The sequence below is a fragment of the Bubalus kerabau genome, chromosome 6 (assembly GCF_029407905.1).
Source record: "Bubalus kerabau isolate K-KA32 ecotype Philippines breed swamp buffalo chromosome 6, PCC_UOA_SB_1v2, whole genome shotgun sequence".
In the NCBI taxonomy this organism is placed as follows: Eukaryota; Metazoa; Chordata; class Mammalia; order Artiodactyla; family Bovidae; genus Bubalus; species Bubalus kerabau.
The window spans coordinates 1,271,417-1,284,413 of record NC_073629.1 but is presented as its reverse complement, the minus strand read 5'-3'; the positions used below and the strand labels follow the sequence as shown (position 1 = coordinate 1,284,413).

The 12,997-nt window shown below is 35.0% G+C and overlaps 1 protein-coding gene across 10 annotated transcripts in view; it reads left to right on the top strand.

Annotated features, from left to right (window-relative positions):
* Positions 1-12,997, top strand: part of DCAF6 (DDB1 and CUL4 associated factor 6) — a 183,810-nt gene that overhangs the window by 106,279 nt on the left and 64,534 nt on the right. For 4 of the 10 annotated variants that reach the window (XM_055587158.1, XM_055587160.1, XM_055587159.1 and 1 more), the window contains exons 11-12: positions 1,679-1,849; positions 9,675-9,734. The exons of 3 other annotated variants lie outside the window; for them this stretch is intronic. In XM_055587158.1, the coding sequence (XP_055443133.1) occupies positions 1,679-1,849; positions 9,675-9,734 (231 nt within the window). The remainder of the gene's footprint in view (positions 1-1,678; positions 1,850-9,674; positions 9,735-12,997) is intronic. 3 more of the 10 variants (XM_055587162.1, XM_055587163.1, XM_055587164.1) reach the window with 1 other exon arrangement.

Below are 12,997 nucleotides of genomic sequence, written 5' to 3'. Positions count from 1 at the left end.
GTTAGTGTCTTTTTCATTGTATCAGGAGACACAGCTGCTAACTTTATCCTTCTTGAAATACTTTCATCCCTGAGCTTATAGAAATTGGTTCACTCACTCCTCCAATCTCCTTTTTGCATTCTCCTTATTCTTGGTATTCTTCCCTTCCGTTTAGTTCTTAGACTTCTTTATTTTTACTTACTCTTTCAGTGACCGAAAGTAACATCGTCATTACTGCTGCTGCTGCTAAGTCGCTTTAGTTGTGTCTGACTCTGTACGACCCCATAGATGGCAGCCCACCAGGCTCCTCTGTCCTTGGGATTCTCCAGGCAAGAACACTGGAGTGGGTTGCCACTTCCTTCTCCACCATCGTCATTGACATCCGGATTTACTGGTGAATTCTAACCAGTATATATATTATACTGTATATATTATATACCTATATATATATAATATATATATATATACTGTATATATATTATATATACAGTATATATTATAGTGAGTCCCTACTCAGTTTCTCCATTTGGATACTAATTGTTTTCTTAAGTACTACTTCCTCCTCTGCTCTTCCCTGTCACAATAAATGGCAACTTCATTTTTCCTGTTATCTACACTGAAAACGTTGGGATCACTCTACATCCAAGCTATCAGCAAGTTTTTCTGCCATTACCTGTAACATATATATATATATTCCACATCCAGATACACTTCCCGTTCTGAGCATTTGTACTTTTTTCTTTGCCTGGAACAGTTTTCTTCCAGATAGCCGTGTGGGTTACTCCCTTACATCCTTGAGGTCTTTATTCAAAAGTCATCTTAGGAGAAGAATCCTTCCATGATGACCATATATAAAACAGCAGCCAGTCCCCCCTCTATCTTCATCACCCCTGTCTTACCCTGCCCAGTTTACTTCATGGCACTTATTCCCACTTGACACATAGAAACACATACAAATACACTGTTGTATGTTTTTTTCTCAGAACACACCAGTAGGGACTGTTTTTTTGTTCAATTTTTACTTATCCCAAGAACCTAAAACAATGCCTCATAGTTAGGTACTCAGCATTCTCTGCACAATTTCGTGTTATACTATTTTTTATCTATGGCCACTGCTTCAGATGAAGTGTAAGAAAATGTTAAAGATTATGTAAATATTATTCATCTTAAAAGAAAAAGTAAGTGATAATTCTCACATAAAAAGAAACATTTTAGCTGAAAAATATGTAGCTTTTACTTTTTTAAAGGGCTCTCTACTAATAAATTTCAAGAATTGTTTCCAAATGTATTAACTTTTTCATAATCTTATTATCTGATTGAAATTTATAGTTTTTGTATATAGGTTAAATGAGATAACTGATATTTTCTAATTGTTGTAAAAGGAGATGCAATTAGGAAAGGAATGTTCACTTTTAAATGTTTTGTTCTGAAAGATTTTACTTACACTCTGTATAATTACATAAATATTCTTAGAGAACTCTGTCTTATTCATCGTAGTTAAACAGAAACATTTGGGTATATAAGTGTCTGTAGTTTATCATAATTTAATGATCAGTAATTTTTTATGAGTAGTTTGCTTTTACTATTCCTCTGTGAGATGTGTTTTATTTATACCCTTCTCTCTTTAAAGTATAATTGTATTCTTACTATTTTCTGTTTTATTACTGTCTTTTCATCTTTCTTTTCCTATCTGTATCAGAATTTCTAAGGGGGCCTGAGATAGCTTTGCTCCGTAAGCGCCTGCAACAACTGAGGCTTAAGAGGGCTGAGCAGCAGAGGCAGCAGGAGCTAGCTGCGCGTACCCAGCAACAGCCTTCCACTTCTGATCAGTCTTCTCATGAGGGCTCTTCACAGGACCCTCAGACTTCAGGTTATTAATATCAAGTGTCCTTAAGCAGCTGGTAGAGTTTTTTTGTTTGTTTGTTTTTAACACTGCTGCTATGTATAAGATGCTTCTCTTTTCCCCTTCCAAAGAAAGCTGATGCGCCTGAAGCTTTTCCCTTCATTTCTAGTATATGGTGAAATTTACCATCACATGGCTAGAAGGACAGATTGCCAACAGCACTTGCTAGCAAGGCGAATATAAAATAATCTCTTATTTTATTTGTAATTTTAGAGAAGGGCAAGTATTTATTACTTCTACAGTTAATGAGCTACCCCATCTAATAATCTAGTGAATTTGGAGCCTGCATTGATATTTCTATTGATATTACCTGTATGTTGAAATGGTATCTGTGCTTATGGCTCCTAGCTCCTCCTCTTTCTTTTTTTTTTTTTGCTTTGAGAATTAACCAGTACTTCTGTTACCACATAAACATAGTAATGCTAGATTTTGGCCAATAATCTGCTTCTGTAATCATTTGAAAATTTTCAGTATTTGCTTTCATAGTCCTCCTATGCATAATCAATTTTCTCATATGTGGGACAGGAAAAATATTCTGGTTTTATGTTCCTGTTCTTAATATATAAAACTCTGATAAGATAGTAATAATCTGTGCCACTCTCTTTTTCATTGAGTATTTTAGCGGCTCACTTTTTTTTAACAGCCAAAAAGCTCGTGATGCTCAGTAAACATCGGTTGAAAGAATTAGTGAAAGACACAGCATAAAATAATTTGTCAACTTAATTCTTTCAAGAAAGATAATAAATACACATCCTATACTATAGTTACTATAGTAGGTGATGTCATACAATGAAATTTATTACTTTGACATACTTTATTTTGTCACTCTAAGGAGTGATGAGTTGAGAGTTAATTACTCTGACTAAATTACTTGGAATTAATCTGTATATTGTTAGAACTGGATACCTCTTCTTTATAAATAAGTATCTGTTTCCACTAAGTGCTGTGGTAACAAAAGCATATTATACGATACCATGGTGAAATAAAATAGATTTAAATAACTGCAATATAGATGTGATGTTCGGAACAAATTATGGACCTGATTTTTAACTTGCTGTTATATAAATAGAATATCAGTGAAGCAAAGATATTTTTCTCTCTCTCATTTTTTTTTAACCATAGAGCAATTTTTTCCCATACATTAATAAGAAAGTTTGAATAGATTATAGTTGTAACATTTAGTATTAAGACATTTTGCTATGATTTTGTGCTGTATAGCACAGGGCTTCCCTGTTGGCTCAGTGGTAAAGAACACAGCTGCCAATGCCAGAGACATGGGTTTGATCCCTGGGTCAGGAAAATCCCCTGGAGAGGGAAACGGCAGCCCACTCCGGTATTCTTGCCTGGGAAATCTCATAAACAGGGGAGCCTGGTGGGCTGCAGTCCATGGGGTTACAGAGTGGGAGGGACATGACTGAGCACACACACATGCTTAGCACAGGGGTTTTAAAAGTAAAAATATACAACATATAAAGCAATAAGGAAGAGAAAATGTCTCTACATGTATAAATATTTTTAGAATAGTGAAATTTAACAGATAACAAACCAAGTATTAGAGTGAAGTTGAGTATAAAACAAAACTGCCTCATTATTGGTAGAGAAATGTACACTGTGGACATTAGGAGAATATTGACATTGAGTCTTTATATCTAGTTCATCAATTTGAATTGAAGCCAGTTCTTTTTAGAATCAAAAAGCTTTAGGGTGGTTATATGTTTTTTGTGAAATAAGATGCTGTTTTTCCCACTCTTGGCATCATTCTTATTAAATAACAACTAGTTTGATAACCAGTACATTTGTGGTAATTTTTAAAAAACCAGTGTTGAGTTAGACACCTTGCCAGTTTTGAAGCTGAGAAACACATTAATCTTATTTTTTGTTATTGAACAACTTGCTTGGGTCCCTGAGGCTGCCTCATGGACCAACATTAGAAGCCCTTGGCGCTGCTATTCAGTGTATGCTTGCTGTCTTCCCTTACAGTGTGAGATGGATTGTGTACATCTGTGCCATATGCTTTTTGACATGGCATTCATATAAGACCACTAGTAACCTAACCTGTAACATGCCCTAGGTTTATTTGCTAGCATTGCTTTTATCTTACTCTTTCTTCACATGTCAGGAACACTGGTAACTAAAAACTTTAAGAACAGCTAATAATGTATTGTTAGTTTGTTACAAAGAATATCTTGTCCATTTAGTAAATCTTGAAAAGGAGGAAAGATGAGTTGACTTAATGTAAAATTCTTCATTTTGGAACATCCAAATTATAGAAATACAGAGTAGAAATTAAATTTATGAAATTCAGCAGGGAGATTGGTTGTATTTGAACAACAATTCACAAAATATTTTCCTACATTTCACAATGTATGAATACAATTTTGTATGTGTATATTATGGGCATTAATTGATCCATTCACTCATACTAGATATTACTACTAAAATCATGAATATAGTTTGCAGAAAATTAGCATTCTGTATTTTAACTTTTTAACAATAGAAGAATGCTCAGTTCTCATAAAACATTTTCCCATTATGTCTTGATATCCTCATAGTGTCAGCAAATGATGATACTATCAGTAAATTATATTTCTATCATCATCTCACCTGTTTAAGCCTTTTAGGTATAAGATATTAAAAGGAGACATTAATGTAATTTTGGAAACCAAGAAACTTTAACAAATGCAGAATTTCTGAGTGACTAAATTGTCTGGTAAATATTTTATTCTCTTTTCAAAGTATAGGACTCATGAGAATATTTTGTGACAGGCTAAGTGTTAGATGAAGCTGCTGCTGCTGCTAAGTCACTTCAGTCGTGTCCGACTCTGTGTGACCCCAGAGATGGCAGCCCACCAGGCTCCCCGATCCCTGGGATTCTCCAGGCAAGAACACTGGAGTGGGTTGCCATTTCCTTCTCCAATGCATGAAAGTGAAAAGTGAAAGTGAAGTCGCTCAGTGTCCGACCTCAGCGACCCCATGGACTGCAAGCTACCAGGCTCCTCCATCCATGGGATTTTCCAGGCAAGAGTACTGGAGTGGGTTGCCATAGATGAAGCTACCTAATACTTAATTTCTGTAGGAAAATGGCATCAAACCCTCAAGCCATTTTATAGATTCTACATTTTAATGGGATCAAATGAGAACATGTCTGATGCCAATATTTCTTGGCAATTGAAGACTAAAACACCATTCAAAGGCATCATACAGTAAAATGAGCTGTAGAAGATAGATTGTAACATATGTTTTAAACAGTTCTCCAAGGCACCAAGCAGTATTTAAAATGAGCTGTATAAGATAGATGTTAATATACATTTTAAACAGTTCTCCTCCTCCCATGTTTTCAGCTGTGAAATTAGAATTTCTTGGGGAAGTTCTAATATAAAATACATAAATGACACTGTTGAGATTGAACATAAAGAAGAGTGTTAAGAAATGACAGCTTAATTCCTTGTCCCTCTTGCCACCCCCAAGCCACCTCTGCTCTCAGAAGCACAATTCAAAAACCACTGCTGTAAAACAATTTTTGACACCTGTAAATGATAATTATTCATAGCTAATTTCTAATACTTTTTCAAAATTAGTATATATTTCTATAAAATATTCACATTTTTAGTTTTAAAAAAGTGTACTTTTTTTAGACTTGTAGGAAATACACCACAACTCGTTTCTAATCTTTCAGTGATATTTTTTTTTTTTTAAATCATAAAGAGATGAATTTCCTTTCATCAGATCACTTGTCTAGGTGTTAGACTGGCTGAGTTCTTATTCCTGGCCTTATGAAAAATGACCTTGGGCAGGTCATTTGGCTGCTTTATGCCTCAGTTTCCCAATTATTGACTTATTTAGTTAGCGTGGCACAAGGATGGGATAGAGAACCCTGTATAAAGTTTTTATATTCCTGAATAGAAAAGTACACATAATATTGGACTATCTTAATTATAGTAACTTTAACTTACTATTAATACCTAAAGATATCCTCATATTGCGACCATGAAAGGTTGATAGTGTTCAGGGTTTTGAATGAGCTGTATGTATGTTTTTCGGATGAATGCCATAAACAGCTGTGGCAGAGGCATTCAGCATATGGCTGATTTTAAACCCAACTCTTTTTTTCCATTTCAGGTCCCCTGAAGTCATGGGTTGCTGGCTCCTGCTCAGAGTGACAACACCCTGTGGAGTCTGCTGGTACTGGCCCAACCACCACAGAGCCCCACTGGAGCATGGAGCCAGCCTAGAGAGGGTGTCAGGTAGGAACTGTTTTTTCACTTTATGGCACGGTTTTGCCAATTGGAAAAGAAAAAAGTAATTTTTATACCCTGTAAAGGGTATGAAACATTGGTGAATATTTTAAAGGGCTTTTCAAAACTGAGCCATATTGGAAAAAATCAGCATTTACCCAGTCCTCTGAAAACAGTCTTCTGTACAATATCCAGTTCCCCACAGTGTCCACGATGTCAGTTACAGGTCGCACTTCTCAAGTGGATGCATTTGACCCACCATGTTAGTGTTTATAACATGAGTGTTTAGTAAATCAGATGTGATGTTGACTTAGTTCTGCAAGTACTTTTCAACAACTTTAAATGATAGGGTCCTAAGCAACCCAGTGATGGGTCACTTAGAACTTTAAACATGGGACTGTGCTCCATGTTTTTCAGAACAGCTTCCTATCATCATTTTTCTTTTCTTTTTCTTTTAATTATTATTTTTCATTCAACACTATGTTTGAGAAAAACAAGTAATAACATTAGTTGACCCTTTCCTATGTGCTATTGAAGTAGTTTACATAGGTTATCTCATTAAATCCTCACAAGAACACTATGTGGTAGATATCATAATTATCCCCATTCTACAGATGGAGAAACTGAGACTTATAGACGTTAAATAACTTGCCCATGATTACAGTATTACTGAGTAGAAAAGCCAGATTTGAACCCAGGGAGTCTGACTAGAATCTTTGTTATTTAAATTATAATTCTTTATTTTTTCCTACAGTTAAGAAAGTTTGAATGTCAAGGGGCTAAAGAATTTTCTCAAAACTAGAACATGAAAAGTTTGGAGATATATAGTAATTAGGCATGAGACACCTTGGCTTAGACTGAAGGAGCTTTTGCTTAAAGTTTGTCTCTACTTTAAAAATAATAATAATTTAAGAGACTGGCAATAAGCTGACCAACTGTACTACATTTTGTAATAAATTATCATGGGACCATATAGTCAATTTTTATTTTGTGATAGTGCTTTCTAGAAGATATTTCACAGAGAGTTGGAGTAGAGTATGCAAACATTGAAGCAATCAACATTGAATTAATACTTATTTTTTAAAAATATTAGATATTCTGATTATTATATTAATATTGGAAGTATTTCTGTAAGTTAGAAGTTATAGGTATTATATTTATGAATATCTAGTGATACAGAAACATTTTACTTCAAATGTTTATGTAACAGGAAGATAATCCTTTCAAAAACAGTTGCATAGTACCCAAAATTAAAAATAGAATGGAAGCAATGATCAAGAAGGATTTCTTCTTAAAAACTGGTCTTCAACATGTGAAGAAAGATTATTCCCCAGATACATATAACATCTGGACAGACTGTAAAACCCAGAAGGAAGACTTTTTAGTTTAACATTATCTTTCTGCCTTAACCTAAGCTTCATTAATTAAATACTTCAAGAGTTTGAAAATATACAATTCTTTGAGATGACAGCATTGTAGATCCTTTCTCAATGTGTTTTATTTAAAAACTTGCGTAAGATGCACTTTATTTCATAAGATTTGTGCATTCCATAAGATTTGTGAAAAATTAAATATTTGAAAAAAGATTGCATGGAAAGTTGTTCTCAGGTTCTTAAGAAGAGTATAATGGAATGTATAGCGATAAAAAATATTTCATAAGAGGCTTTCTAGGAAGATTTTCCAATATTTATTTCACTGACTCACTTTTTTTGTTTTTCTTAAAGGATATAACTTTGTTTTTTTCCAAAGATCGACTCATCTGCTCTTCATTGTATCTAACTCAGAAATTGATATTTGAGAAGTCTTATAAAAGAAAGTAAAGCATGACTAGATTAGGGAACCAATTAAATTACCATCATTCCATTTTCTTTTTTGTTTAGTACAGATTTGTTGGTGCTTCCCTGGTGGCTCAGAGGTAAAGAATGCCTGCCATTGCAGGAGATGTGGGTTTGATCCCTGGGTCAAAAAGATCCCCTGGAGAAGGAAATGGCAACCCACTCCACTATTCTTGCCTGGAGAATCCCATGGGCAGAGGAGCCTGGTGGACTACAGTCTATGGGATCACAAAAGAGTTGAACACAATTTAGTGACTAAACAACAGCAACAGATTTGTTGAGCTGAATATTCTAATGAAGCAGTGATAAGCATACTATTATTTAAATGATGATCATGCTTTATGAAAATCTAGTAGTATAAAAATTTATGACCAAACTGGTTACCTCAGGAGGTAGACAGTTTGAAATTGATACTAGTAGTCTTGGTAGCGGGATTCAGTTTTCAGTGTACAAGCAGTCAAGTGGTATAAAATTGCTAAGAATCAAGGATATATTAGAAAACTTAGCTATTGAGTTATGGTCACTCATAAATGAGAATACTTACTGTTGGGAGAATAATGTGTCATTATAAATAGCTACTGATAGTCATAAGTGCAGAGTTTTTATGAACAACATTTGCTAAGAACTGGAGCATAGGCTGTTAGAAACTAGGACTTATTCTTACGTTTAGTGGAGAGCTATGTATGCTTGCTATCCACATTTTCTCTTTCCTGTAGCTCTACTAGGACACTGGAACCCCAGCCAGTAATAGTAGCCACCTCCTTTTGTTCCCTCATGCCTTTCTTAGCTACCAGATCCTAAAATGACCAGGAAGAAAGGAGAGTGTTAGACCTAAAAATATTGACTTGTCCTCTGTCACACAGCTAAGTTATTGTCAAAACCAGAGTTGGAATCAACACTGACTAATTCTAGACTGGTGCTTTTTCCTTTTCATCATGCTGCCTTACTTTATACGAGTGTTTTTCAAACAGTAGAACCCATTTATTTATAAGACAAATTCTTTTACATAGAAACTCAGTGTATCCAAAGGGTAAAAATAAAACATTCTGTTTGAAGCCAAGGTAGAAAGCATGATGCCCAAAGTGTAAGCCTTTTCATTGCCTTTCTTTTCCTTTTCTCACCAGGCACCTAAAGAAACCAAAGGCTTCACAGTGCAGTTTTAATATTCACCACATACCATAGAGTTTTTAAAAGTTACTATGTTTCTGTAATGGTAATTACTTCATTAAATATTTCTCATAAACCATTTTCCTTGTCTTATGTCTTTGAGTTCCTTTTTCAACTCAAGATAACATCTAGCTAAGTGTAGTGAGCATCTCATTTCATGCTTTGAATCCTCCAGTCCAAAATAAAGCCATCTTAAGGAGCTGGAAAGAGGGTTTGAGAAAGACAAGGAGTCTTTCTTGTGGTGAGGGAGATACTATGTTTCTATTTTATCTACCTTGCACCTTGTGCCTGTGCTAAATGAATTTGATAAAAAGTATATGCATGGAAGTAGAAGAACATTTTCTCAACTCATTCTCAAAGTTGCTAAATGCTTGCCTGAAATAACATATCTTAAGCACATGGCCTTGCTTACTCACTGCTTGGGAAATACTCCACAGTACTTACTTCTATTCCCCACCATTATACATTTGTTTCTTAAGCTTAGAGATGATCATGACATTGCTGTGCAGTTTTCTGCTGCTTACTTTTAAGTTAAAAATCTCATTTTTGTTTCAGATTCTCCTTCTTCTGTGGTTAACAAACAGCTTGGATCCATGTCACTTGACGAGCAACAGGGTGCGTGCAACAGGAGATGCGCTATGCCCATCCATCCATAGTTTTATTGCAATGCATAAACCAAGCTCTCTCTCACTTTTTCATAGCATTTCGTTGTGATCTATGGTCTAATAGTCAGTATTTTGTGGGCTAAATTATGTTAGGTGGTATTATGCCCAAAGGGCCTCCTTGGCCTATACAAATTATTTTCTGTGTAAGCTAATTTCTTTGACAGTATTATATGTATATAAAAAAGATCCCTTTTTACAAATTCTAGCTGTCATAAAATTGTATAACTGGGTGTGAGGTTAGCATATTACCTAGTGGCTACTTTTGGAAAAGTTATTTGAGCATAAAAATGTTCTGTATTACTACGTTGCTGTCATAATACTTGGTTTTATGTCTCACTTGTCTGATGCTTGAACTCTAGGTAGCTTTAACTTTTAAGAAATACGATTATAAATGTAGAGATAAGCTCCAAAGTCACCAATCAGAAGGGAAAATAACTCCACTTCCACTTGCCTTCTGAAGTAGGAGAGGTATACAGTCGACTTTGGAGCCTTGAGCAGAGGTTGATGAAGTAGATTTTACAAATACTTTTCAAGAATGTAAAAGTAACTTAGCCCTAAAGCCATAAGCTTTAGTTGGCTAAAAGTTTACATATGTAGGGTGACTCATTTGTCATTGAGGAAATGAAATACTGCTGAAGTACCTATTTAGTGTGAAATAGATCTAATTTTAACTGTCTTCTTGGAGAATTATTCAAAAACTAATTTTGAAACAAATTAGAAAACTCCTTCTGTACATCTGATCTTAAATTATTCTTTATAGACCTGAGATGGCAAATATTTGCTATAGGTTTTTCTGTTCTTGAGAATGAATGAATTCATAAGTGAATTTGAGAACTAAGAAATTATGCGTGTTTTATCTTTATACATTTATTGTAGAGGTATTAACAGTAAAGAATGATTAAAGTGTAAAACACAATTATAATATTATATATAATATATTGTACTACTGTTTAGAACTGCTCTCTAATCAAATAATCTTTTTTTGGTAAGGCTATATGAATGTAAATACTACTGAAGAGTTTGTAGCCAAATTCATATTTTATTTAATCTTACAGAAAAATTTCCATAGAATTATGTTGAATATTATATTTATATTGTAATTACTTTATATATATTATGACATATGACAGAAAGAAATGAGAATAAAGGATAGCTCCCAGATTTTTGCCATCAATGCCTGGGTACACGATTCCATTTACTAGGGTAAGCTAGTTTGGAGGCAGAAATCAGGAGTATTTTTTGGGCCATGTAAAGCATATTTGCCTTTCAGTTATGAGTGGAGATGTTATATAAAAGGTCAGATATTGAGTAGGCTTGGCAGAAGCTGCATGATGATAGACTTGGTAAGAAGTTCTCTGAGCAGAAATGTTCAAATGACAGCATATCCAAATGAATTAAGTCCTGAGGTTTTACATGCCTTTTTATTCAGCAGTACATCTTTTAATGTACTGGGGACTTCTACATTACAGGGTTTTATCACCTAGAGATAACGTCTACTATAAAAGTGAACTGAAACTCCCCACTGCTGTCTTTCTCACCTGGACTAATACAGTAACCTCTTAACTGGTCTTCTCACATCCTGTCAGGCTGCATCTGTTATCTCCAGGCGGAGTAAACTTTTAAAAATGTAAATCTAAGCATATTGTTATTCACTTGCCTAAAACTTTTAAACTGTTTGCCCTTGCTGCCTGCCAAATCTGCTGCCAAGTCGCCCCAGTCGTGTCTGACTCTGTGCGACCCCATAGATGGCAGACCACCAGGCTTCCCCGTCCCTGGGATTCTCTAGGCAAGAACACTGGAGTGGGTTGCCATTTCCTTCTCCCTTAAGGCAATTTAAATTTGCCCTTAAGGCAATCTAAATCCATGCCTTGGCTTGCAGAGCCCTACACTTCTGGCCCTTTCACTCACTCAGCTCTTGACAATTTGGCCTTCTTTCAGTTTTTCTAACAACACTCTAAGCTCATTTCCCTCTTAAATCTCTTGTGAATGCTATTGTCTCTACCAAAATGTTTTTGTCTTCAGCAACTTCTACTTATCAAAACTCACTTAGATACTACTTTTCCAAAAGTAGTATGACATTCTAATCTGAAGTAGTTCTCTCTTTATCTTTGTGACCTGCTATCCTTCATCACATTTGTCAGAATTTATAATCATACCTTTATTTAAGGGATTGTTTAATACCTGTCTTTCTCTGTATTCTCTGAATGTTTTCTTTCACTATGGTATATTCAGTGCCTAACACCATATCTGTTTTCATTAAACAGTAGATATTTGTTGAATGAGTGAATAAAACAATTGTTTAAGCAGTGAGATGCCCTAGAAATTATTCTAGCTTGGGAGAAACATGACCAGATTTATGTATTGGATCATTTTGGCAGCTTTATAGATGGTTGATTGGAAGGGAGTAAAATTGAAAATAGCAAGACCATGTAAAAGGTCACATGACCTATTGCAGTAGGTCAAGTGAGAGATGATGAGTGGATGAGTAATTTGATCTTAAAGTATAGCAGTTGGAAATGAGAAGAATGGACAGGTTTTTTTTTTGTTGTTTTTTGTTTTTTTTAAAAATATTTAAGAGCTAGAATTGATGGGACTTTGAGAAAGATTAGTTTTTAAAAACGAGAGAATGATACCCAGGTGTCTCGATGGGGCAATAGATAGTAATACTGTCAACTAAGATAGGGATTTCAGGAGAAACTGCCAGTTACAGGGGAAAAAAGATACATGAGATTTTCTTGATATGTTTAGTCTGAATTACCTTTGGACATCAGATGGAGAAATATCATAGTTTCTGGAAGTCACCAGAGAAGTCTGAGGTGGAGATAAAAATAGGAATTGTCAACTTACAGATAACAGTTGAAATGGTGAGAGTGGATAAAATGGTCTTAGGAAGAGAGGATTAAGTGAAAAGAGGAAAGTCTATACTACAAAGAGCAAGCAGAGAAAAGGACCTGGCTGAGGAGACAGAAAAAGAGTGATCTGAGAAATAGGGCAGAAAGAATGCTGTATCCAAAGTCACGGGAGCAGTAAAGTTCAGGGAGGAACTTGCCAGTAAGTGCATTGTGACGTAAGGCTGTCAGATATAAAAAGGACAGAGAGATTTTCTTGAATTTGGCAGTGCTTTGGCACTGCAGTTATTATGTGGAGGCAGAAGCCAGATAGTAGTGGTTGGAGGAGAAAGATTTTTTTTTTAAAGTGGAGACATTGTTATGT